This window comes from Oryzias latipes, chromosome 7, assembly GCF_053564925.1.
Source record: "Oryzias latipes strain Hd-rR chromosome 7, Olatipes_Hd-rR_3.1".
In the NCBI taxonomy this organism is placed as follows: Eukaryota; Metazoa; Chordata; class Actinopteri; order Beloniformes; family Adrianichthyidae; genus Oryzias; species Oryzias latipes.
This window is the reverse complement of record NC_136243.1, coordinates 23469984-23497429: the sequence shown is the minus strand read 5'-3', so window position 1 is coordinate 23497429 and position 27446 is coordinate 23469984. Positions and strand designations below refer to the sequence as shown.

Sequence of the window (27446 nt, the reverse complement as noted above, 5' to 3'; positions counted from 1 at the left end):
ATAAATCCTGCTTCATAAAAAGACTAAAAGGCAAAATTTTACCCCCCCCCCCCCCAGGGAAAAAAAATCACGAAGCCCATCCGCATTTGGGGAGCTTTCCCACTCTTTAGCAATTTTTTTTAAATAAAATCAACCTTGGCACAAAAAATAACTTTAAACGCATGTTAGATGGAAAATGGCGAAGCTATTTTTTTTTTACTAATTTGCAAAAAGAAAGACGAAAAGAAACTAATTTTTAAATCCCAGTTATTTTGTAAATACTTTCAAGCTTCCATTAAAACATGATTTCAGAGGTTCTCCAAACACCCCCCAAATGCGTAAATGTAGGCCTGCTTCAGAGAGTGCTCAGACATCATTACAGCAGCTCCACATTGGCTAACAGCCCATGTATAAACCACACGTCCGATTATCAGAATTGTGACTGTTTCAGTTTGTTTTCAGCTGAAAGAAACTTTAGCCATCAGACATCAGAATTTTTTTCTAGGATTACCAGGGAAACGCAACAGTTTGAAATCCTTTGATGCTACCTAAACCTGGGGAAATTGCAATAGAGATTTCTGAATATAGAGATTTCATATGGTTTAAAACATTTTTTAGTGTTCTATATCAATCTTTTATGATTAAGTTATGTGTATGTAGCTTTTACCCAGTATACAATAAACACTTGTTGAAGACAATTTTTTGGAGTCTTGGGAGGACAAGTAGCTGAAAGCCAAGCGAACAATTGAGAGATTTTACCACGGCACTACCTAATCTCAGAGCTTTGCCTTTGCGGAGTTTACCTTCCGCACAAGTGCGGCATCGCTCCGACGTGATTGCAAGCTATATTTCCCCAACAACTAAAACTGCCTATGACGCACACTTATTGCGTACCTGCTACAATTACAACGTCTTTAAAGTGAGGTCAATTTACTTTAATGTGTTGGTGATATAGCGTAGTTGTTTTGCACTGAATATAATCTTTATGTAAGTCTTGTTCTATATTGATGTTAACAATATGCTCGTTTCCTGTTGTTTCTCCTGTGAAAGACGGAACTGTGTGCCCCCGCCCCCTCCCCTCCACCGTTGTTGATGTAAAATCACAAATAAACAAGATGGCTCACGTTAATTTCTGCTCTTTATTGATCACCCATCACACACGTACAACACGTTTGAAATGTGCATATTCACATGAATATCCTGCAAAGCGCACATGTGCACTTCAAGATAAAAAAAATTATCCCAATTAAAACAGTTTAATTATAAAATGGCAAAACATGCAGAGGCGCTTTCATTAACACGTGCTGTTTGCGCATCTCTCAGCCCAGAAGGGCAGAGAAACGCGCACGCATTTAAAGCCTCTTGAGTAAACTCATTTAGTTACCAACTTAAAAAAGAAAGTATACACGTAGAGTTGTATTAATTTAACATTTTGGGGAAAGCTGTGAGTCCCTCTCGCAGCATGCCCACTTTTCACAGCCTAAGTCATATTTGATTCATCCTTTTAATAAGAAACACCCTCTCTTTTGGGAGAAAGTCAAGCATTCATTAATGAATCTCGGGATGAGTTATATCACTTTCCGATGAGACAAGCAAACATCCAGGGTGTTGCCTTAATAATCAGACTAAATAAAGGCAAAGCATTAGGAGGGACTGCATTTTTGTTCGCCGCGGAGGGTTTTGGGTCCAGATAAACCCAAAGATGCGTCGGGGTGCAGAAATGAGGAGGGACAGGAGGCCAAGTGCATGTAGGAATCTCCTGAGCGCTGTGTCGTCCTCACCGTGCTCGTAAGATGATCTGGATGACACAGAAGATGTGATCAGGACACATAACAACAAACACAGCTCAAATATGCTGAGTTCAGCAATTCACCCTTTCCACTTTAAGGCAAAGGTAATCAAAGCCAATCAGAATGAAGATGTTATGTTAAAAAAATCAAAGTCAACCCAGTTTTTCTTAAAGTGCCAACAGTATAACACTTAGAGGCAACGCACAACTTTCATAGTTATTAGTTATTTTTCATACTTTGCACAAATTAAATTTTTTTTTACCCTTACTGCCGTACAAAAATGAAATAACTGTGGTCAAACTTCGTCCGCTCAGTTGACATTTTTGAATACAGTGTGTGCAGCTAACGCTGTGAATGCAAATGACGAGACACGGTTAGTGCTGCACAATGTTATTACACCTTATAAATATAGATGTGTGTTTATATATATATTCTTAATAACTACATAGAAACAAACCTTTTTTTAAATTTAAAATGAAATCTTAAATTCAAAAGAAATGTTTAATTTCTTTCATAGACAGACATTTACACTGAGTCAATTTACGCAAAACAAATTCGGTGTTTTACTTTAAATTGGACCAGCATTTAAAGTGTATAGGTAACAAATGAAAAAAAGGTTTAGAAAATGAAAAACAGACTAATCAAAAACAGAGGTTTCTTTTTTTGTTGTAAATTTCAAAAAAATCTTAAAGAGCCGGTTTAGCCTCACGAAAGAAAACGTGAGGAACAGGATGTGATCACATTGTAAAATCCCCGACTTACCTGAAACCCAATTTTTAGCTTTTTCTTTGTCCTAAAACTTAATACTGAGCAAATAGAGACACTTGTGTATCTGAAAACCTACAGGTTTTTTCTCCCTTTTGTTGTCTAATTTCTAATGTCTTTCCGCGTTATTCATAAAAAAAAAAAAAAAAAAAAAATCCCAGCTAGTCTAAACCTGCACATAGATCCATCTCACCGCTTGGAGAAATCCCTCTCGGTTGTGAGTGTGTATATACTTTTACTAGTGAGTTAACATTACCAATAAAGTTTAGTGTACCTGCAGTAAACTTTATTGGGGTGTAAAGACATGGGTCACATGGCTCTGCGTCTTTTGTCTCCTTGTGGCTCTGCTGTTTGCGGGAAAAACGGCCTGCGAGGATTCCCCGCATTTCTAGTGTTTGACAGTTATGTTTCTTTTTTGTTATTATTGCATTCTTAATACTTGCTTTAAAATTATATTTCGCCACATCAACAAAATAATTCCTTAAAAAAAGAGCCAGACTGCGTACAATCTGCCTGGTGGGTTTGGATAAAGCATGTGTTGTCTATATCTTGGATACCATGAAACTAATGCTTTTAGCATTACATTATATGCTTGCAATTGTTTTTACCATATGAGTGGAAAATGCACCAGGGTTTCATACTCATCCAGACACCGCTGATGACGCAGGAACCTATTTATATTGACCTCTTTTTTAAAAAAAAGTCTCTAAAAATGTTTCAGTTAAAGTGAATCTTTTACAGACTTTCTATTCTATATAGCTTTATTTTCTTTCCTTTTTGATCTGTGTAAAGATGTGTTAGAGCTCCACCACCTCTCCTGCATGTGGAGCATTTCGTTGATGCAGGGTATGACGCGCAGGTTGTCGACGCTTGGAAAATCAAGACAATAATCAATTGAGGGTTTTCATAGTTGAATGAAAAAATTGGGTGGACCTAACTGTCAATTATTGACTCAAACGTATTTGTCAGTTATTGACTTAGACTTATTTGTCTACAGTCGCTGCTTTGGCTACGTCATGGTGCACACCTTGTCTGGCAGACTCCACGTTTTGTGTAACACCGAGGATTTTGTCGCATCTTGTTGTGGTGCGGTCGTTGTTAGTTTTTTCTTAAGAGGAAAAAGCGGAATCAAAAGATGGGTGCAAACATTCCTGGTTGTTAAAGGAGAGAAATTTACAGCTGAGTAATAAAAGTTTACGACTGAATCCTTCCTACGATTGGCTGCGGCGAGCCACGTGGCGCACGCTCTGTGAACATGAACTTTATGCTGTTGTCTATTCCCTGCTCCTTCCCTTGAATCAGCAGCAGACTAAGCCGCAGAGTAGAAACGCCTTTTTCCTCTTTTGTGGTGGTTAAAAATGTTCCAAAGCCACTTTGCTTCATGACCGGATTCGATGCAGCGCCGATCTGAGACTTCCTGACAGATGGATCTTCCGGACAGTTACCGCCTCTACAGCCGCAGCCAGCCTCATTCTCCCCCTCTGAACGCAATTAAACGGTGCGACTTGGAGAACAGCAGGCGATCCCGACAGAAAAGTCTTTCCACAGCAGACAGAAAGTCCGATTCTAGTAGATGCCCTCCAACATGAGTGAAAAGAAGCAAGAGACGCGCGCTATGTTGATAAAACTCTGCTGCCATTATGACCCCTCAGCTGCTGCCTGGAGCACCAGAGGCAGCTCAGGTAGGATCCAATCTTCTCTCACAACTTCTTGACGCACTTTTGTTGCTGGCGTTGATCTTGAGCGTGCATGGCGTAGAGAATGTTTAAGGAAGTTTATTCCGTGGGGCTGACCTAACCTGTAGCCTGTATATAGATATGCTGATGCTGGGAGCGGTTGTCATGGTTCCTCATTGTTTGGAGCACCTGCGTGCGGCTGGCATCGTGGGGAAAACATTTCACAAGAGCTGTGCTAATCTGTTGTAGTAAACTGCACTCTAATCGTGAACTTTCTCATCACTCATAGGCCCTTGTGACCAGGCAGTGACGAATTACAGTCAGTGCTGGCTGACGTAGCTCTTCTGTGCGCTGGCTTTGTTGACTGTTATGTTCTTGCGTGTCAGCAAAAGTGCAGACAATGTGAGCTGCATCATTTTTATGACAGATATTTATTTATACATGCACATTTTTAGTCAAAATAACAGACATATTATTGGTTTGTATTTTTAAGGCACAGAGATGGCCTTAACAGTGCCCCCTAGCGATCAGACAGGTTCACGTGAAGGTGGGCGGGTGCTGAGCTTTGTTGTTTATGGCTGGCTGGTTGTCGCCGGAGGTTCACTGCGGATTTCAGCTGACCCGGCTGATAAACTGCAGCGAGCTGATGCCCAGGAGGTTTTTGGGAATTTGTGATTTGTTTTGCTCTATTTTTGTTAATTTGTATTTTCTCTCTTTTTAAACATTCTAAATTCATTTCTCCAAGTAAAAACAATTATTTGTGTTGCTTATTACATTACCAGTGATAAGGGAAAAGGTAAAAATTTACACTCTTAAAGGAAAAATACAGAGAGAGATTTTCTTCAACATAATCAGGAACATCAGTTATTTTCCAAAAATATTGTTTTTTATTGGAAATGTAAAACAACGCGACCGTTTTGTAAGAAATCAGGCACAATGAGACTAGCAGGATTACATTGAGCCTTTATTATTTTGATAATTATTGTTATTATTATTGTCATTGCAATAATTGCTTTAATTTTAAGACTGACTTTTACCATTTGAATAAATAAATAAATATGCAAATTATTTTAAAAAAATAAAAAGGCAAGAAACCGAAATTCCTCTTCCAAGACTATGTTTGAGATGTTAAAATACAAAAATTTAATTGCACAAACAAGTGAAAATGTTCATACTTGAACCTTTTTTGCCATTGATTTAACATTGAAACAGGAAATGGGGTGTGTGTTTCTCTTTCTCCCTCTGTGTGTGTGTGTGTGTGTGTATGGGGGCGACAGAGAGCAGCACTTTCGGTCCATTTAAAGTTGTTTCATTTTAGGAATTACCAGTAAGGCCCACGGTGTTCTGTTATTTTCATTCCAGAAAGAAAATTCCGCTTAGTGAAGCGGAATGCTTTTTAGCTCTTGTGGCAGCTTTGTTTTATCTTTTATTAAGAAGTATGGCAAAGCCTCTTTTTGTGAAAGCCCTTCCAACCTATTTGCTTTTCCCTTATGAAACGTTGCTGCTGCAGCACGTTTATTTAGCCAGCAGAGAGAAACAGAGAGGAAAGTCCATTAATAAACGACTTGTTAGGTAAATCTCCTTTTAAGATTAAGAAGGGAAAATCGCGGGCCATTGTTGAGCTCTTTAGGATTTTAAAAAGCAGAGTTAAGCTGACATCAAACTCCATGAAAGTCGTGAAGCTGTCTGCGTCACCACATTTAGAAACTCACTTACAAACCCCGACAGGACAAAAATTTTCCCCAAACTAATGGTCATAATTTATGACGTGCGGATCAACATGTGCTCATTGGGCAGCAGCTTCCTGAGTGCTTAACGAGCATGAAGTCGAACACTTCCGGACATTAATTGGACTAGCCAGCGATGGTGAAGTGCTTCTAGAAGAGCTTTACATTGTTAGTATGTGAATTACTCCTCATTAGAAGCGCGGGAGAGGAAAATACACCAGACTTTGCCTCTTTTGTGTGTTTTTAATCATGGCTGATAATGCAGGAATTTTTAAAGGTTTCATGCAAACACTGAGTTATGTTGTGGCGTCAGACAACGAGGGCTGTCTTCATCTAAAGAGGACTAACAGGTTCACAGACGTACAGACGGGCCTCGTTGCAGGTTAGGCCTTCAGCACTGGAACTAATTAAAGCATAAACACATGCAGGGCGACATGTTAATTTTTGCAAAAAGAAAAGAAGGATTTAAAAAGTGGAAATAATAATTGTATATTGTATATATAGTATAAATAATATTTATGACTACTTAGCGTTACACTATACTGACACTTAAAATTTGGCAAATAAAATACGAACAATAAATAAAAAAATATATCTATTAAAACACCATTGTCATAATGAGTAAAATCGATAACTTGTAGATTTAAAAAAATGTTGTTCCAACGAATATTTTCCTATTTTAGTAAAGGAGCTCTGTTCCACTCCCCCTTCTCTACAAAAAAGCAGAATCGTCAAACGTGAGGCAAACGGCTCCATCCCTTTGTGCATCCAAAGCTGTGTGCATGTTATTTGCCTCACGGGCCGCCATAAAACACTAAAACTCTGGGGAAAGAATGACCTTTCTGATGCTGCACACGGACACAGCCTCTGCTGCATTCCAGTCCACACATTGGCTTCACTGTTCAGCTTTTATTTACAGCCTCCACTTTGAGGACGAGCGGGTTTTCGTGCGTGTGTGTGTTTGAGAGAGAAACGAGCCTGAAAACAAAACACACATATTTGCTTTCAGTTTTCACACTTTTGATTGTATTATTTGTTTTATACATCCATAAACAATTTTATATATATTGATGTATTTAAAATATATTTGACAGCAAACTAGAATTTAAGCACTGATTTTCTGCTTAACGCAGGCTTCAATCTGGTGCGTATTTGCTCGGAATCATGGTGCGGATGTCACAGGCGGTCACCAATAGGTAAAAGGAAACTTTTATTGCACCACTTACTTCCTCCTCTTTGTTCTTTTGTCTTTAACGGTATTCAGGATTCCAAGCAACTGACCAAAACAGAGTTGCATGTTTAGGCTGGACCACTTCGTAGTACTGAAAAAAAAGAAAAAAAAATCAATGCGTTTAACCAATTGGCTGCTGCAGCACAACAGCGTTTCGGCAGACATTTCCAATATCTGTATCGATTATTTTATTGGCATCTATTATGGTGTGTTGCAATACGAAACGAGATAATGTGAATTGTCGTTTCCAGCGCATATATGTGCGGTTTAATTTTTCATTCACTTTAAAAGCCTTTGAATTGGGGCAATGAGAAGCTATTAAGATAAAAACGCTGTCTCCTTTGTCATAAGAAAAATAATAACACTTCAGTTAAATAAATAAATTGTGCGGCCTGTCGGATGATAAAAATAAATAAATCACAAGAATTACAAATTTCAGTGCTGCGCCAGTATGAACTTTTGCCAGTTTTTCAATACGCCTCCAAAGTTAGTTCCAACCCCGCAATTAGCTTCAGAGATAATTATCGGTTTGTGTTTCCTGTTTGAGTGTCAGAGGAATTTCGAAGTGAGATCAGAACAACACAAAAAGACAAACATTATGGTGGGGTTATGCAGCATTGTGTTTGATCCTACAACAGAAGACCGGCCTGAATTTTCAACGGTTTTGGAGCATGCACTCAATGTGAACCACAATGACTTTTGGCCAATTTTTTTACTCCTTTGCACTAAAGCACTTAAGAATATTATTAAAGACATGAAAAAAAATCAAACGTGAAGCAGTTGTTGCGTCTGTCTCTTGATTGCCCTCAAATGCTGCCCTGCGCTTTCATCTGTGCGTCCGGATGATAGCCTTGAGCTGCTCCGCTGCAGAGATAGCTCTTGGTGAGCTGTGGAACGTTACTTGTTTTATTGCCCTCGCAGAAAAGAGACTATAAACGCATTCTTAACCCCCCCCCCCTGCCCCCAAAAAGCTGTGCTCACTTGACAGATAAATCATACACAAAGGACACATTAACAGTTTGTTGGAAACTCACTGATATGGCTGAGATAAACTCTTCCAATATTCATCCAGTCCTCCTGAAGGGCACCAAGCGTGTAACTGTTGTGAAAACAGCAATGAGTGCAGGACACAAACACACGTCAGAATTCCCTGTCACACTAAAAGGACTGTTTTGTGTAAAATTATTTGATTCAAACATGTCATTTTTATTTTTTGTGCGTTGGACTTGGAGAAAAACGTGATTTACTGGGTTTCCACGCAGATTTCCTGCTCCCCCCTCCCCACTGAACATGGTTAACAGCTCCGTGTCTTCCTCTAAAACAAATGCTTCTAAACTTGAAGTCCAAACTTCCCATTGCGTTTAGCTGGACGGTGCGCCTCTCCAAATCCACGTTGTGTTTATCGGCATTTAGCACTAATGTTCAAGCTGTGAGCTAAAAGCTACAGTTTCGCCTCAACTCCTGCGCCTCAATTGGCTGAGAAGGGTCAGCTGACACTGTCATATTGTCTCTCACCGAGCCAAGCCTCGGCTATAACACTCGGGTTTGCGCGTCTTAACCGAAGATTGGAAATTAATAATATTCAATCGTCAAAGTAGCTCAAGTCCACTTAGGAAGGCAGAAAGTCGAGGAAAAACAGAAGATCCTGGAGAAAGGTGGAGTTGGTTGACACGGGCGATAGGGAGATTTACAGGGAAGGAGATTGAAAAGAGACCGATAAAGAAGTGGGGAGAGTTGGAGAGAGGGTTTCCAAAGCAAGGCATGAATTCTTATTTTGCAAACCCGTCGCTTTCGTGCCATTTATCCGGTGGCCAAGATGTCCTGCCTAACGTCCCCTTAAACTCCACCACCTATGACACAGTGAGACATTTTTCGTCGTACGGCGCAGCTGTGACCCAGAATCGGATATATGCACCTTTCTACTCCCCTCAAGATAATGTGGTGTTCGGCTCCAGCAGGGCACAGTATGAGTATGGATCAAACGTGTTTCTTCAGGACAAGGAGGTGCTGCCCAGCTGCAGGCAAACTAACATGGGACTCAACACACAAAGCCACATTGCTCAAGAATACAGTCTGGATCAAGGAAGAGCAGGAACTCAGGAGCAGAAAAGTAACATCCCGATCTACCCGTGGATGCAGCGAATGAACTCACACAGCGGTGAGTTTTACTACGACAAATAAATTAACGAAATAGGCCAGTTTTACGATATGTCTTGCCAAGAGAGTAAGTTACTTTTTATGGCCCCATAAAACATTACTGTATCCCCTCGACTTGTAGATGGGCCTTAACATGTGCAAACAAACAGTTTCATTTTAAGAATGATATACTGGCCGTATTCGGTAACATGAGACAGACAAACAGTGTGTTAGGATACCTTTGCATATTAAAGCCAAGATGTCCTTAGAGATTATGTGCTTTTGTCAGACAGGTCAAATAATTTTATTGCACTTCCAGATTTAACAATGTGACCAGCCACTTCAAAGTGGAATAATAGACCGCAGGCAGAGGTGTCCTGTGAGGCGCGACTCAATGAGTACCTTTACTTTGTATTTCAGCAGGAGTGGGCTACGGGACAGACAGGCGCAGAGGACGTCAAATATACTCTCGTTACCAAACACTAGAGCTGGAGAAGGAGTTCCACTTCAACCGCTACCTGACCAGGCGCAGACGCATCGAGATCGCCAACGCGCTTTGCTTAACGGAGCGGCAGATCAAAATCTGGTTTCAGAACCGCCGCATGAAATGGAAGAAGGAGAGCAACCTGACCTCCACGGTGACTGGAAGTGAACAGACAGGAGCCTCGCAGGAGAACGAGCGCAGTGGCGCAACGGAAGAAGGGAAGGAGGATGACAAGAAGAAAGAATAGTTCACAATAAATGGAAAAGCGGGGAATCACCCACTGACCGTTTCAATCCAACATAACTACCTAAAAAAACTACCTAAAAATGTATGGACTTGAGTGCGACTTCACTGCATGATGGCTTCCCCGCTGCTCTTTATCTCTTGTTGACCACATGAGTGTGGAGCCACATATCCAAATAATCTACAGTTTTGTCCTTGTGACATTTGGAACATTGAGCTTTTATATATCTATATATATGTGTATAGTTCTTATTATTATTAATATTATTATTATTGCAGTTTCTCATTCCTACCATAGTGTTCTGTTTTCAGTTTCCGTCCCTGGAAATCTGTGTATTTACCTCCCACACCACATTCATCACTGTGAACTCTTTGATCACCTCACTAAATATAGTGTTGGCTTAACTTAGCTCATTATAGTACATGCACATTCCACGGCATTAAGGAAAAGAGCAGGCGGACACTTTTTGAGTGTTGACCAGTACTTGAATCTCCGAAGAGAAGTGCCCTGTTTTGAAAACAATGAAGTTGCACGGATCGTGTCCAGTCCTCACACAATCACAACTGAAATGCCTGTATATAAGAAATGCAACATTGTAATGTGTAAGTCACCACCTATCCGCACACTTACCCGATTTGTTAGGCGTTGCGTAAATGAAAATAGCGCCTATCACCTCCCTTTTTTTAAAATAAAACTAATAATAATTGACACCTAAGCTTTTATTGTGAGAAACATTTGTACACTTGCAATTCTTCACTTTTGTTTGAGAGTTATACATTTGTGTTTTGTCATAGTTGTGTATCATGAAATAAAATCTTTGTCAAACTTCCCTTCTTGTCATGTGTTTTTCGCTGAATTGCGCGCGAGAGCGCAGATTTCACAAATAATTTTGTGATACATGCGTAAATTCTGCGCGTAATGGCAACGCAACTTCTTAATATTTTTGACAATTTTGGAGCAACAATGTTCAATGTTTTGGTGGATAAATAAATAAAATAAGTCTAAAAATACGATTTATTTGATTTAAGTTGGGGAGGTTTTTTACACTTTGTAACATTAGACAATTCCAAGAGTTCCCACTTAATACATAGTCAAATACTACAACTACTGGTTATAACTTTTATTATTATTATTATTATTATTATTATTATTATTATTATTATTATTATTATTATTATTATTATTATTGTTGTTGTAGAAGGTGCGTCAGTAACGCAGGGCTGTGCCCGTCCTGCTCCATTCCAGACAGCAGATGACGCTCTTGTCTAACTGTCCTGCCCTATTTGCGCCAAAGAACCCTGCCTGGCCCCTAACAACTAACAGCTCAAAGTTTACCGGACACGTTTCTCCTATTCATCAATATCCCCATTGAGCATCAAGCCAATTTATGACTGGCCAACACGTGCACGTGATCACATACAAATACTCCATATTTGGGCAGCGCAAGCCGGATCAAGAATGCAAAAAAAAAAAAAAAAGATAACAAAGCTCACTCCACCTATAAATCCGGGATTATATATATATATTTTGTTGGTCCGACAGCTGTGAATTTTCCACAAGGCGCCACAAAGAAAAGCAATGACCTACAAAATTAGGGAAATAACCGCAACCCACATCCCGCAGCCTATGTAGTTTGAAAAGAAAGTGTCGCTGGTGGTTGAAAATGAGCTCACGTGTTGACGCCTCTGGTCTAGGGCAAACAAGCGAGACAACTTCTCTCAACAAAATGTATAGCTTCGATCTATCTGGGCACAGGTCCAGCCAGTATGAGGGCGTAAATGTTAACGGAATTTACTCCTGTCCCGTCCCCACGACCTCTGTGCAACGGGATGAGATGAGAGCCAGCCTGCGTGGCCAAACGGATACTCCTTTGCTGTCAGGAACACAGATAACCATGGTCTCCAGTAGCTCTTCCGTGGACGCAAGCGGGCTAAACTACGGCGACCGAACGCTGCTGGGACTAGGGGCAGTTGGAAACCCGGACAGGACCGCAAAATCCAGCGGCAGCAAGAACCAAGAGAGTGACAGAAACGCGGATAACACGCAGTCAGTGAAACGAAACACAAGTTTGAACCAGCTTCAGGAAAGTGAGCAGCGGCCGCAGATTTATCCATGGATGACAAAACTGCACATGAGCCACGGTAAAGTTTGTCTCATTCCTAATAGTGCGACTAAAATGCTTCCCCTTATTCACTCTTAACGAAACACCACTTCTCTTTGCTCATTCTAGTGTCCCTCTCGAGTTTTATAGGCCTAAAGAAGGAAATAATAAAAACTAGAGGTCATAAATTTTATGACAAAGGCATCCATTGCTCGTAAACCTGCTCTGTTACGGTGACGAGGTGATCTGCGGTGTGATTTACTGTGGTATAATTGGATAAAAGAACGGAATTGTGGGGAAAGTATGTCAAAAACAAAATTCTCATGTTGCACTTTTTGGTTTATTTAATTTTAACCTTTTTTTTTTGAAGATTTCAGTTTTTTTATTTTTTACATCAGAACGGTGTATGAGGCTTTAGCCTCAAATTGAACTCTGCAAAACAGCGATGCCCTGACCCACTGATGAACTTTTCACCTCTAAAAGATTTGAATAGGCAACCACTTTCACGTCTTAAACCCAAGGGCTATTTTTTATGCTACAAAGTGGAGCATTGACCACATTTGGAACAACGTAATAATTAGATAAATTAATAGTAATAAAAAAACTCTGTAACACGCAAACAAAAGATGATTAAATTACTTTCTTGTGGTAAACACAAGCCTTTTGATCTCAATTGAAGATGCCTCTATTACTTTGTAAAATTAAAACCCATTTGTTTCTTTTTTCCCCTCTTCCTCACTGGGATGCACAAATAAACTTTCTATACAGTTTCCCATTTTCTTATGTAGCTAAAATATACTAAGACGTCATTATGGCTAAATTATTTTTGCGTGACATCACAATTCTTTTTGTAAACTTACGTTTCCAAAAGCCTAAAAATACAATACAATAAAATGAAATATTTGAGGGACTAAATTGGGAGTTAATATCATGTTAAAAAAAGTTTTCAGTAAATATGGACTGAAAAGGTAGACCACACATTTTATATTTTTCGTCGTGAGGTTTATGCATGTTCAACCTACTTTTTTATTTTTGGACTTTTTGTCTAAACTCTGTAATGTAGCTGAAAGCTAACTCCTTTTAATGCTACTTCAGAATCGGAGGGTAAGCGGTCCAGGACCAGTTACACCCGGTACCAGACTCTCGAACTGGAGAAAGAGTTTCACTTCAACCGGTACCTGAGCCGCCGCAGGCGCATAGAGATCGCCCACACTCTGTGTCTAAACGAGAGGCAGATCAAAATCTGGTTCCAGAACAGACGGATGAAGTGGAAGAAGGACTCAAAGCTCAAAGTGAAGGAGTAGAGATGCTCGCGGGGAGCACGCACGCAGCACCCCACTCTGCAGAGCGCACGCGGAGCGCAGGAGTGCCGCCTGACCTTCAGATGAACCGCAAGGAGCAATGACATCATGACACCGCTCTGTGTGCTTCATCACCAATTATGTGTCACTTGCTGCAGTTTGGGACCTAATGTATTGAATATCATTCACTTTGATCAATCGGTTTACATTTCTAAATTAATTTGCTGCCCATGCGATGATAACCCCACTTTACTGCGTGTAAGGAACAGGAGGTTGAGGGGAGCTCGTCCCCGAGAGGCTTGGCTCTGCACTGCACTCACAAGATGCACAATATTAATAATCCGCTTATGGTTAAGATAAGAGGTCACTGTGCGAGGAATGAAGTCATTTCCAACTCTGCCAGTTTATGTTTAGAGTTCAGTGAATCAAATAAAGGAAAAAGAAAGTCGTGCTGTCCTGAAAGGGTTAAGATCCTGTTATTTTATCATGCTTGGATGTTGTGGAATGTGTGTGGACTGACCAGTGTGCCTGTAAGTGGATTCTCCGTCTGTGTCTGTCATTCCTCGTGGAAGTGAATCATTCTGTAAACTGTATTGACTGTATGTTAAAATATTGTAACGTGCAATGAAGTCGTTTCTCTCCTGACGGTGCCTGCTAAACACAAGGCCTCAAAAATCACTGAAAGATAGCCTGTTTGTTGACTGTCATTAATAAAGTTATTCAAAATGAGGACATTTCAGTGTCAGTGTGCCCACGTCTGTTCCCCTTGTTTACACACTCATGTCATGAAGTTGGAATTACATAAAACAGTAGTATTATCCTTCTTCTTGGTCTTAAAAAAACACAGAATACTTCTGATTTTGTCTGTTTGTTAGTCTCTGAGCACCCAGAATTTCAGTGGCAGACAAACGCGCTGAGAAGTTTAAAGCCCCCCCATAAAACTTTATTGCCCCTTTTTCCATTACTCCGCAGGCACACTGCGCTTCCTGTTTTGCCAGGGAAGGAAGGGACCCACAATCCTGTAATAACAACACACATGGACGCAAAACGTTGGTTTCCTGTGTGTACAGACTCACGCTTGGTCACTGTAAAGGCCATATGGACACTAAGTTATATGGCCTAACTGTAATCCTCTGTATCTAGAGCGGTGCTGTCAAACGGGCATAAAAGAATTTGCTGGGTGTCTCAATTCAACAGTAACTTTTCCAGAAGTACATATGCAGCAGAATAGCCCAAGGTTATGAGGTAATTCTTCTCTCTAGCACTACTTAAGGAAAAGAAAAAAGACTCACCTCTCAAACTGATAGCTTCCTACTGAGCTTCCTTGATGGTTATGTGAAGCGGTCAGCACCGCGTCCACTTTCTTTGCGCTCTGCTAGGCCTGACCTACATGTGGAGGATGTTTTCAGTCCCTTTTTGTGCGTCTTTCTTTTATGGGTATTTTAAAGTTTACAAGGTTACATATGCCAATTGCCCCAAGCAGGGCCTGTGAATGGTGCATGGGGAGCACGTGGTGTCATTTAAGTGGGTTTTATGGCCTGGAAGAGCTGACAAACCTTCGATATATACACATCATATATAATCTTAACTGTCCGGAATCGCAGCTGCTGGCTTCCCCTCATCGGAGGAAGAAAGGGCTTTGTGGTAGCGAGGCTGCAGTACCTTTCAGCGGGCTGTGGAGTAAAGCGGTACAGAGACCTGCATGCGAGCTGCTGCTGTAAGTTGATTTTAACTTTAACTCTGGCCTCCGTTTGCTAAATTGGAAAAAAAAAATCATATTTTGGTTCATGTAAGCATGGTACATAATAGACGCGTCTATGAACGTAAGACTATTTTCTGCTGTTAATTTGATCTTTATTTAATTTGTAAACACTTGTTTGACGAACAGCTGCATGTTATGGAAACGACAAATGTGGATTATATTTAATGTTCTGGTTGTTGTTTAATGTTATCTTCTGGCTATTTATCACATTTTAATATAAGAAGAAATAGGAAAAAAAAAATCTTTAAGCATTTTTTAAAGCGGAAAAAAAGTGGAATCCTGCAAAGGTGCGTTTATATTCAACAGTTTGCCTTAGTCCTGTCAGCGGGAAAATACTTACGAAGGAACGATGATGTAAGAAAACGGTAAAGGGGGTAACAACAATCAAAAATCATCTGGCACCCTGAGTCACCATCCACCCCACCCTCTCCCACCTTATTGTGTCCCCAACACACACTTACAAGACAAACCCACACACACGCGCACTGGTGCAGTCCCAGTTTGATGAAATATTTAATTTCTTTTCCTATTTGTGTTGCAAGTAAAGTTTTTGAAATTTCAAGCAGGCCGAACGTAAATAATATGTTTACTTTAAATTAATCTCTCAACCAGTGAATTTATATTTACTGCAATAGAAATACCGTGATTATTAAGTGGACTCCCCCAGGACATTTACATGGATGTTAACATTTTAGTACAATTGCGCAAGCTCCTTTTCAACCTGATTTAGAGGAAAAATCTGTGCGCAAAAACGGTCCTAATTTAACGCTTGTTGCCATGAACAAACAAATGTGCATCCTGTTTGTTTGTGTGAACGAAAAGTGCCCCCCCCCCCCACACACACACACACTCCGCACGCTTAACCTAGTCCCCTTATTAAACAATTAGTTGCTGGTGGATTGATCAGTTTTAGGCTGAAACGGATTGAGCTTTGAACCTTCGTATTTTTTTTTCTCTGCTCTGATTTTTTAATTAGCAAACAGTTCGTAGAACAGTTCTAATCAAGGTGGGGAGTTAAAAAGTGTAATATTAGATCTTTTTTCCTGTATGAGCTTTAGCTCAGCAGACCAGGGGATGTTGTTGTAGACATTCATTTTCTGATTGTGATAAGCAGCCAATCAAGCGAGATGTTCCATTTACAGCAAATGTAATGGTTATTGGTAAAGTAAATCTGCTCTAAAGTTATCTGTTTATTGGCTTGTTGATAGTTCTGTGTGTGCAGTGCTTTTGTAAGGTGTGATGATCAAATAACTACTTTCAATAGGGGGCACTGTGTGACGCGCTCCATGTGCGGGTCGGCAACGTGTTCTTGTCACAGCCTCTTCTGATTTTCAGACCTGCAAAATGTTTGTTTTTCCCGTTTTTAAATATGTCTTCGTCATTTTAGATGCAAATATTTGTCTATGGTCGTTAGACTGCTTTTCCTGCAGGATAGGAAGAAAAATATTGCTTTGCGTAAACAATAAATACCTGCGTGGGTTTAAAAATTTCCTCTACTGTTATCAGATTCATAAATGCCGTGACCTTTATTCCAAGTTTAATTCACAATTCAATTCACCCAGTAATCACGGTTAGACAGGGACGCTGCGGTTTCGGCCTAAAAATGAAACAGTGTAAACTTCCGTTTTCACTGCCACGTTCTTCGTTCTTTTTCTGTTCCTTTCTCTGACCTGAGAAGCTGACACCCTAATCATTCAGTCCGCAAGGGTCATTTCCGGGTGAACACATAGTTCCCCTTTGTTTGGGTCCAAACACATTCAGTTTCAGGGCATTTTTATCTGAACACAAATAGAACTCATTTCTTTATAACGCGGGAATTAAATAGGTCCTATCGTCAGTTTACTGAAAAGCTAAGAAATTCTGACTTTTCTTTTGGTCTTGTTTATATTTAGGTTAAAAAATGGAAAAGTCATTTTACTTGATTTAATTGACCCAAATGACTGCTGCGCATTTAAGTTCTGCAACAGCCGCGCGCCTCCCGAACTTCCCATTATTGCTGGTGGCAGAAATAATAATTTTAAAATCATACCTTCCACTCAGAAGGCTATCTTTTATTCTCTTTTTTATTTTTTACCATTGGCGTAAAAAGGGTTTACAATACCCCCAACAATAATATTTCCTTTTATGGTTAACTTTAAATTCATTTGATCTAAATTGATAGGTTATTAGAGCAATTTTACACCGAACAAAAACTCAATTTAATGCACCTCAAGCAATTTCGCTACAAAATTATTCCAGAGTAATTTTATAATTTAATTATCTACATGCAAAAGATTTAAATATAGTAAATAGTAAATAAATTCAAGATTAATTACTTGAATGCAGATGTTTTCACTTATAATAAACTTTTTTTTAAATCAGTCCTAGTCAAAACATCTATTTCCTTTTTTTCTGTTGAATTGAACGCGGCCTTGGATTCATCTATATTAAGTTACACTTCTCATTCTGCATTTTTCTGATTATATTTGAAGCTGAATGGTGAATTTATTTATCTTAAGTGAAGCAGATGTCTGTGAGAATTCATGATGTTTGTACAATTTGCATAATTTGTGAAGAAAAAAAAAGATCTTATAAAACCAGACTGTCATGCTGCTTGAAACGTCTGCGCAGTCGTTAACAGAAAAGTAATTAAAACCTTCTTGTGGTCCAGGTTAGTTGTATTTATCAGCTCAGAGCCCCCCCACAGCTCTGCACTAAAACACAGTCAGTGGTTTATGTGGCGAATGCAGTTTTTAAAACCTCTGCTCCCCTAACTGCAGCTTCCAGAGAGCATTCAAACCCTACGAGTCTCCAGTCTGTCTGCACACTTCATTAAAAACTTTTTTTATTTTTTATTTTAACTGGACCATCCAGCTTTATTACACCTGGGGAGGGTAAACGCGAAAAGGCTATTAGGTTAAAGGGTTTGATTAAAAGCGCATCGTTACCATTTTTATCAGGGGGCGGAATATTGCTGCTCCTTCTGCGCGCACATCAAGAGTCCGACCAAAAGTTACCAAAAAAGGGGGGAAACGAATCCTATAAAGATGTTTGGAACCGATTTATTTTGTTTACATGTGTGAACACCCTCAAACAGCTGTTTTTTTTTTCGGGTGGGGGGTGGGGCGCGGGTGCAAATGAAAAATCGAATTAGTCCGCCTGCGGCTCTCATTTTTTGTACTTCTACATTATAACTAGTTATTGAACTAGGTGCACGATCTGAAAGCCATTTGTGGGGAAAAGAATTCATTGCTGTCTCTCCATCAATAATCCTTGGCAGTGAACTATTGGAACCAGTCAAACGCGAGGGGTGAAACGCGGGTCAGGCTGTCTAACTAATATTAAAATGCGTTCGCCAGAGCGCATGGGGCGAAAGGGGAGTATGTGATGTGCATGCAGAGCTATCACAACGACTGAGCACAACAAACTGCATGTATATAGATCAGAACACAAAAACCAAAGAGATGGCAATTTTTGTTTTTTCACCTATTCCATGTTTTGCTTATTAGTTGGTTTTCTTTGTTTAGAAGCTTTTTCACCACGGTGTTGGTTCGTCCAAACTCAATAAAACAAATCCATCAAGCTGATATACAGAATGTGGGCAGAGAAATACATGGATAAAGATGTTTTTGAGGACCCCTGTGCATCTCTACTCTTATCAATTCCATCGATTCACAATCTGAGCATGTTTGCTGGCTTTAATAACTTCCAAACAGGTTGCATGTCCGATATTACATTTTTCATCCGAGGCTTTTCTCATTAGCTTCCAGAGTGGCAGGAAAAAAGGTTACGGCGCGGTCAGTATGGTAATGGCAGTCAGGAGAAATGCTTGGGAACAAAAGAAACTTATTTTTCATCTGCGCTGTCACGCATCCCTTTTGTATCCGCCGTGTTTGTAGCTGAATATTCATACAGAAGATACCTCAAAGGCAGAGGGTGAATGTAGAGAAAAGACACCCTCTTCCCTCTGTGTTTGCATATGTATAAAGAAAAAAATATGCAAGCTTTCAGCCTACTTCTGCCTCATAACATAAACAAATATATTTTAAAAACTATCAGTTTGGGTTTAAACGCGAATCTTGTGATTTTTGCATGAAGGATCACCTTTCAGAGTCAAATCCAGATCTTTAGTTGCCTATATGTACCCTGTAGAACCGAATTTGTGTGGAGTACAAGCATTCGCAAATACGTCTCTACAGGAATACATGGGGAACTGAAATACCACGCCAACAAAGGATGGCTCTGATTGTTCTTCATCAGCCCCTCCTCACTCGCCTCTAGCTGTTTTCCTTCGTCCCCTCCTTCCTCTGCATACAAGCATCAGTAACGATGCGTGCAGCTCACACCCAGGCACCAGCAGTGCTATCTCTTTCCCCTGCAAACGCTTTCACATTGCAGATAACCCCTTGGATTGTGTTTGTAGGCCAGAGAGGCTAAAGAAATGTGTGCGGTTCGCGGCTACTACTGTGTCAGAGCCTGTAAAACACGTTAGGAACCAGGGGTCGTTTAAAAGTGACTGATTTACGGCTTTTATTGCTCTATAAAACGCCTCTAACATCCTCGCCAGGGATAATAGAAATGTCGTGCTGCATTCTTTACAAACAAGTGCAGCCAGAAATATGATATGCAGTTGCACAGTGTGTTTTTAACCTTGTTATGTAATTATAGCTGTGAGAATAAACACTTCGGCTGCAGTGTGCTGTAGACCAAAATATTGAGCTAAGTGCCTTATTGCCTCTTAAATAACAACAACAACAACAATAATATTAATAATAAGGAAATAATAATAATGATAATAATAATAATAATAATAATAATAATTTTGCCTGTTGGTCTCTGTGTCCATGAATTTGGCTGTCCCCTCTATGTCTGATAAGGGGGTCAAACTTATGTGACAAGTTTCTATATCCAGACAAAATGAGTTTACAATGGTTTCCAGAGGTTTCCTCTTTCCCTCTGTTTTTAGGAGTTTTTTTCTTACTGAGAATGAGGTTCTAAGGGGGATCCCCAGTTTAGCTTAGTCTGTTTAGTTTAGTTTAGCCATTATCTTTTGAATTCTATGAATTCGTGCTATTTATGATTTTTACATTTATTATACAATTAACGATATAAAGCCCATTGAGACTACTGTTGTAATATTGGACTATATATACAAAATTCAATTGACTTAAATTGAATTAAAGAAGACAGGCTAGCCAACAGCTGCTTATTTGAATGTTAACATTTTTTTCTCATGTGTGGAGGCCATGTTTGAAACACATTTCAAAGGATGATGTAAACACACGTGTGCAGAAACAAGTTCTTTTTGTGTACTCAGAGTATTGATGGCTTGTTTACAAATCTTCCTCTGCATTTCCTTTCAGAGAATTTGGCTTGCAGTTGCTATTCAGTGTCTCCTGTTGACTGTATACAGCAATCTTTACCCAGATAGATGCTTGTTTCCTCTAAAGCTTACAAAAGTGGATTTAGCTGTGCTGAAAGAGACAGAGCCCTTTAATCACTAAGACCTGTTTTTTTTTTCTTTGTTTTTATGAGAATAAGTCTTTAAAGTCCAAGGCCTTTTTTGTAGTTTCAGGCCTGAAACTACAAAAACTTTGATACTAATGTTTGCAGTGAGTCAGCAGGTCATGGTTCTGACTAATTTTAATGGCGTTATTGGCTGCACAGTGGATGAGTGTCCTCACTGCAACTTTTCATTTTGATTGTTTCTCTTAATGGTTTGTGCTTTAGATGAACAAAGATTAATGAAATTCAATTGAAAGAATTTTGGTTCTGCTTTTTTCTTCAAGCAAACCACAAAAATCTTGGTTAGATTGTTTATATTGTAAACAAACTGGCTTCAGCAAGTGAAACACTGTGAATATGTCTACTTTCCACTGGAACAGCCGTAACACAGAGGTATAGCAGTTGACCTCTGATTGGAACATAGCAGGTTCACCTTACCTGTATATCCAAGTGTCCTTTAGCAAGACACTGCACCCCACATTGCTCCTGGTGGTTATAGGTTGGTACCGGTGTTTGGCAGCAGCTGTCATCAGTGTGTGTGTGACTGTAAAGAGCTTTGGGCCTTCTACAAAAATAGTAAAGCGCTGCATAAGTATATGACATTTACTTTAAATCAGTCAGATATTTGTTATTTTCTGCACTAATTATTATTGCAACATGCAAAATATAAAACTGAAAGTGAAAGCACCTGAAACAGGTAACAATTTTACATAATTGTGGATTTTTTTATGTCATCCTGTCCACTTTAATTCAACATAACAAAGAAAACATTTTTGTATTTTTTATCTCCAGTTTTAAACAATGGGGCTTGAAGGGTTATGGGAGAACACATTAACTATGCAAATCCACATATTTGCACATGTGTATTAATGAGCCCTTATCCTTTTCACATTAGCTAAGGTGCTGCTAAAGGAGTGGCTTCATATATTAAAACAACCTCTCTGGCCTTCACACTAACACAACGATTGGTTCTCTTTGGCGGTGCCCTATCCTTGTCAAGCCATTGTCCCTTTGAATAATTGGAACTGGTAGATTTTGCCTGTTTTATATTTTTTTCCTTGGTCAGCAGCAACTAGTTTGTCCCCAAGATCAATTGCTGTGGTAACACAACCAGAGAAAGGGAGGAAAAGAGAGGGGGTGATGGGGGAAAAGGAGAAACACAGGAGGAGAGAGAGGGAGAGAGGGAGAGAGACAGAGATTTTTGCCCACAATGGCGACTGTAGGTATGCTAAATACCTCTGGTTCCTTATCCGGGAACTACCTCTTTCTCTGCTATTGGGCCATTGGGTCACGTGGTTAAAGTAACTTTACAGGGCTGCTCGCAAGTAGGAGGGCTTTATGAAGCAGAAAAACGACAAAGCTAGAAAAATTATTTTCCACTCCAGAAATTAATGATCATGAGCTCGTATTTGATGGAGTCTAACTACATTGATCCGAAATTTCCTCCATGCGAGGAATATTCGCAAAATAACTACATTCCCGATAGTCCAGAATATTACAGCCGCGCGAGGGACACTGGCTACCAGCATCACCACCAGGAGTTATATCCTCCGCGGGCGAGCTACCAGGAGCGCCAGTATAACTGTGCAAGCATCCCCGAGCCTGACACGCCAAGGGGACATGGAATACCCCATTCTGCGCACCTGCTGGCAGGAAAAGGGCAACCTGCCTCATGTGAAACGCCACAGTTGTCCATGTCCCCTGCCACCCCACCGGCCGCTGCCTCCGCCTGCAACCAAGCTACCCCGGAGCATCCAAACAGCACAGCATCCTCCAAGCAGCCGGTGGTGTACCCATGGATGAAGAAAATTCACGTCAGCACTGGTAGGCAACTTGTGTGTTTATGTTCCCTGCACTCCTCGTGCTCCTGTCTTCCTTTCCCTCCCTTTATCAGTCGCTCTGACTCCCATCTCGTTGCCAGCCCCTGCTCCGATAGCAGGGAAGCCTTTGAAATGGCACAATTGAGGCGGATTTACGACTCGGCATTGGTAATTACACCCACCATAAATTTTATAGCCGAGGTATACTCAGGGCAGCCGTATCACCATGTGGCTTCTGCTGTTATGTATTGCGCGGCAGTGAGAGGGGGGGGGGGACGAATAAAAAAAGGAGAATAATTGAGCTTTGTAATCTTGCATTAATAATTTAGATCATAGTTGGATGTTAGTATCCTCTCGTTACGCACAAAAGTTCTTTCACTTCCTTTTTACATTTCTCAAAAGAGCTAAACATTCATGTCCAATAAATCTTTCCAGCCATATTTCAGTTGAGGCCATTCTTGTTTACCCCTCCTTTCCTCCTTTCTCTGTTTCCCTTTCTCTCCACTTCTCCTTTCTCCAGTGAACTCCGGTTACAATGGGACGGAGCCAAAGCGGTCTAGGACAGCATATACCCGCCAGCAAGTCTTAGAATTGGAGAAGGAATTCCACTATAACCGATATTTAACACGGCGGAGGCGCATCGAGATTGCGCACACCCTGGTGCTCTCCGAGCGACAGATTAAAATCTGGTTTCAGAACCGCAGGATGAAATGGAAAAAGGACCACAGGCTCCCGAACACCAAAGTGAGGTCGTCCTCCTCCGGGTCCAACACAAGCTCAGCAGCCGGCGGAGTGGCCGCTGCCTCGGCCACTAACAGTGGGCCCGACGAACTCAGTGGAGCACAGCATGGCGAGGATATTACCAGGTTATAAAAGCAAGATCGAGGGTAGACAAAGAACTGCTTATTTATAGGACAATTCTACATTTTGTTTTCGTAGCTATCTTGTGCGGTTTCCTTTAAGTCCAAAGTTATATAAAATGCATGTTATATGGCATGGATTACTGCGAATACCGATGAATTATTTTTACGTGACACAGGGTTTAATTTATTTGAAGTTCAATTATGATGTTTTTTTTATTAAAAACGTTTTGAATGAAGGTGGAAAAACAGTAAAAAAAAAAAAAAGACATTTTATCAAATTGTTATTGTGGGCCATTGTTTTGCCCTGCTGCCCAATGTAAAATGCACAATCTATTTATTTCACGCAACACTGGAAGGATACACTATAATGATAGTTATTTTTGGTATTAAAAAAAAGCTGGAACACACCATTGATCTTGAACTTGTCTGTTTAGGATAAGGTAAAAATGTGTGAATTACCTCGTGTATTTCAGATACAGGTTTTGGTCTTCAGTTTAGTTTTTCGTGGTGTTGATGTTGTGTTTAGACCGTCAAAAGCGGATTATTGTGAAATGCAATAAACGGACTTTAGTGTATTTGTGCTAATCATATTGGTCAATAAAACAGTGAGTGTCTACTAGTTTTAAACACGTTTTGTCGGAGTTTATTTGAGGAAAGATAACTTGGAGGCTTTTTGTAAAACTGTACAGATGGGTATATTAAACGTTTTTAAGTGATGTTTTCAGATTAGCGCAATTATTAGTCCCATATTTTTTTCTTTTTTTTCAAACTCGTCCTTAAAAATGGGAATTTGTCCTGACAACATCTGTGTAAAAGAGAATTTGTGTGTGAACGACTCGCTCATAAAGCTCTGAAGTCATCCCTGAAATCTGACGGAAAAGGTCGCCAGCACGGAGCATCACAGCAACCTGAAGTGCATGAAACATCGAGGCCCTCCAGTTCCCCTTTTGCACTGCCTCGGATATTACTTCAGATCAAAGATTCAAAGATGCACGAGATTAAATTAGAAAGTGTAATTTCTTAGGTTTTATAGAATGTTAAAAATGCACTCATTTAATTGGTAATACAGCAGAGGTGCCCTGCTTTTTCTATTTTTCACACCGCAACAAGACTGGGTTTTTCTAAATGTGACCACAAAAAAAAAAGGAAAAAAAAGGGAAAAAAAGAAATGAATAATAAAGTCTATGTAATGCATCATGTGGTGTTCGTTAACTATCACAGTGAGGACAGTAATGTAGTTAAATTTGTTCACAGGCGTTGCAACAGCGTCATGGCCATGAGGAGGAGTATACTGGTGCTTTCATGTGTGCTCAGTCTCTGACTTGAGGTTGTATAAACACTTCGCCCGAATGCTTGCTGACTCCCCAGTGTGCAGTTTGCCTCCATGGTACGCAGCAGCTCAAGAGAATGTAGAAAGCTGAAAAAAAACCTCTCCAGCAGCAATCTGTAGTGCGCCTTTCTTTGGGCAGGAGGACCAAAACACAACAGGACTGCTATCTTCTGTAACCCTGTAGGACTGAAACAAAAAGACAAAGCTTGAACAGAAATGTCTTATTTTTTATCCCTGTCTTCACACCTTTTTTTTTTGGACAGATGGAGTTGAAACATGACTTCAACTCAAAGACGCGCAAGAATTTGATAGATTATTGAAAGTGTGACATGAATAGGACGAATAAAATGCCTCGCTTAGTGGGAGGCAAAGGAACACAAAGAAGAGAGGTATTTTCCATCATCAATCTTTCAGCACAGACCTTTGTATTAGATTCTGGAAGACGACCTGGATGACGGTCAGTTCTGATGTTATCAAATATTGTGCACCAAGCTAATTCCTTTCTCATTCTCTTTAAATGTCCGCTTGAAACTGGACTTTAGAGAACCGTTTTAGCTGGACGCTTCACTTTGAAACCTGCTCTTGGGACGCAGCTTTGGAAAGACACCATAATGGTGGTTAGACGGGGCTGAAAAATGAATCCAGAAGCCTTTATGTTGCTGGACAGATTGGAAAAATTAATGTGCTCGCCACAGTCGCAGCATCCCTTTAGCCCCCTTTCTAGGGACTGTCGCCTCCATGTCGCGCAGCTGAAAAGGTAGTTCATTGAAGTTTGGGGGCGAAATGGGAGAAGGCCGAGTTCACCTCGAGGACACATTTTCTGTCCCATTAGGTTCATTTCAGTCTGGATGGCCGACCTCTCCAACCCTGTGACCTGACTCACTCTCTATTCGTGTACCTTCTGTGTGCGCCCTCGCTGGTCCCCCTTGGCCTCTGCTTTCTTTGTGGATTTTTCTCCATTTCTCCAACAGTGGGGCCTGTGGTGGGGCATCACTCAATGTGTTGCTCCTTTTGTTTAACAGGGTGCCATCAGACAAGAGTTAAACTCTCAGACAGCCCTCCTCAGCAGGACTCTCAAACATTCACTGTCTTCGAGTTGACCTGATCTGCATCAGAGGGATTTCCAAACTTTTTTCTTTTTTCAGGACACTTGCGCCAACTTTTACTCCGGTCAAGTTAGTCTATATTTTCCTATATTAATTATTCATTATTTTTTGGTCCAAAATTAGAAACAAAATAAAAGCCCTTCTTGTCTCAGTGATTGGTTGCAGTTCCCGAGGTCTACTAAAATGGCATGGTAAAAATAGTTGCACTTTGTCAGATCATGTGACTCTATTTAGGAGACTAACTGGTCCCAGATTACCTTCAGCTGCCAATTATAGCTGTTTTTTGACAGAAATGGGGCACTTTGTTTTAGTGGTTCGCTGGACAACAGCATAACCTTTTTTTTTTGCTCACTTTTCAATAACACATTTCATAAGACTTATGCAAATGGTATGTAGATAGGTGGCCTGCGCATATTTTGCAATTTAGTTTTAATTTAAACCATTCCCGTTAATCCGCATAATATTGAAAAAAGTTTCAGTTTTTTTGCAGCTTTTAGTTTGTTTACTCACTTACATTCCTCGACTTCCACATTTCTTCTTTTGGCGATGATGGACCATGCAAGCTTTCGAAGATAAGCAGCTGACAGTGAAAGCCAAACTCCTGTCACTGCTATGCAGAGTAAAGCTCAAGTTACAGAGCAGCAAAACTGTTGTTGCAGCTTTTGAAATGTGACGTTTGAGTACAGAAACAGTTATTAGATAGAAGTTTGACTCTTTTTTTTCAACTTTTGGTTTAATGATTGTTGTTGTTATTGCTTCTTTAATGGGTGATAGTAACAGGAATGTAATATTTAACAGCGTGCTGTAGATAAAAGTGCACTTTTTTCAGACACAAATCAGATTTTGTCAAAAGTCAGCAAAGTGTTTCCACTTTTTTCTATTTAAACAGTAGCTTTTTATACATTATGAGTATAACATATCTAATTTAAGAATAAGATGTGCTATTTTTTTCCTTTAGGAGGGTACACTTTGAGGCTTTACATGATGGACGAATCATGGAAAAAAATCTGATATATCCATTTTATTTTGAAGGACAGATGGCAGGAGGGCATTTTTGTGCGTTCAACTTATGTGCCTACATTCCTGCAATGGCTTTTTTCTCTTGCTTTCAAACTCTTGAGTCAGAGTTTTGAGCCCACACTGCAGCTGCAGGATCCACTGTGATTTATGGAGCACCTGAGGTGAAGCCCATCTCCCGGAAAAAGTAAAAAAGAAGAAAAACCTGACTCAAATAACCTAAGAAATGTTTCACACAAGAACCAATTAGATTTCATCAGTTGTGAATGTCATATACCAGAATTACCAGTGTCTGCAAACCAGGTTAAGCAGCTGCATATTTGTCCACTCTAATGAAAGCGTTGGTTTTACCGCGATGTTGTGCGTAAAAGTGTTTCAGAATTGGTCATCGCACTTGCATAAAGGTTGGGAGTTGAAACAGGGGTCACGCTGCTATTTTCCAGGGATGGGGAGTTATGCCTCACGTGGACCAATGGTGTCATAAACCTGTAAATCTCCTTCCTGTCCGTCCACGCAAAGAAGAAACCCCGACTCCAGTTCTTCGGCGTGTGCGCCACAGTTCCATTTATTAAAGCTCACTACAAATATAAGATGATGGAAAAATTTACTATCTGCATCTTGAGAATCAAC

The 27446-nt window shown here is 40.2% G+C and overlaps 3 protein-coding genes and 1 long non-coding RNA gene across 9 annotated transcripts; 3 read left to right on the top strand and 1 right to left on the bottom strand.

Moving 5' to 3' along the window:
- Positions 1–1099: 1099 nt before the first annotated feature.
- LOC105354371 (uncharacterized) lies at positions 1100–14856 on the bottom strand. 3 transcript variants are annotated; one of them, XR_002290536.3, is made up of 4 exons: positions 14727–14856; positions 8203–8267; positions 7164–7259; positions 1100–6915 (listed from the first exon to the last, which is right to left on the bottom strand). It is a non-coding gene; the product is annotated as an uncharacterized LOC105354371 (long non-coding RNA). The 3 variants fall into 3 exon arrangements; XR_013657512.1 differs by lacking the exon at positions 14727–14856 and having other exon boundaries at positions 1100–1777; positions 3562–6915; positions 8203–8319; XR_013657511.1 differs by lacking the exon at positions 14727–14856 and having other exon boundaries at positions 8203–8319.
- On the top strand, positions 4081–10861 carry hoxc6a (homeobox C6a). Of its 4 annotated transcripts, none has more exons than XM_078950605.1 (3): positions 4081–4216; positions 9164–9326; positions 9728–10861. In XM_078950605.1, the coding sequence occupies exons 1-3, from the start codon at positions 4175–4177 to the stop codon at positions 10033–10035; spliced, it is 513 nt and encodes a 170-aa protein (XP_078806731.1). In that variant the 5' UTR covers positions 4081–4174; the 3' UTR covers positions 10036–10861. The 4 variants fall into 4 exon arrangements, with proteins under 4 accessions (XP_078806731.1, XP_078806730.1, XP_004070515.1 ...); XM_078950604.1 differs by having other exon boundaries at positions 9725–10861; XM_004070467.5 differs by lacking the exon at positions 4081–4216 and having other exon boundaries at positions 7258–9326.
- On the top strand, positions 11011–14166 carry hoxc5a (homeobox C5a). The gene is made up of 2 exons (XM_004070714.5): positions 11011–12173; positions 13229–14166. The coding sequence occupies exons 1-2, from the start codon at positions 11696–11698 to the stop codon at positions 13435–13437; spliced, it is 687 nt and encodes a 228-aa protein (XP_004070762.1). The 5' UTR covers positions 11011–11695; the 3' UTR covers positions 13438–14166.
- Positions 14857–22058: 7202 nt separating the features above from the next.
- On the top strand, positions 22059–23538 carry hoxc4a (homeobox C4a). The gene is given in 2 exon segments (NM_001104878.2): positions 22059–22504; positions 23021–23538. Coding segments are annotated over 2 exon segments (786 nt in total). The 5' UTR covers positions 22059–22071; the 3' UTR covers positions 23374–23538.
- The last annotated feature ends 3908 nt before the right edge of the window (positions 23539–27446 follow it).

Bases quoted from the DNA above. Each gene is read 5' to 3' on its own strand.
- hoxc6a (XM_011477116.4), top strand. From the start codon at position 8,930: ATGAATTCTTATTTTGCAAACCCGTCGCTTTCGTGCCATTTATCCGGT. The intron at 9,327-9,724 runs GTGAGTTTTACT...TTTGTATTTCAG, and splicing joins GCGAATGAACTCACACAGCG to CAGGAGTGGGCTACGGGACA.
- hoxc5a (XM_004070714.5), top strand. From the start codon at position 11,696: ATGAGCTCACGTGTTGACGCCTCTGGTCTAGGGCAAACAAGCGAGACA. The intron at 12,174-13,228 runs GTAAAGTTTGTC...ATGCTACTTCAG, and splicing joins AAAACTGCACATGAGCCACG to AATCGGAGGGTAAGCGGTCC.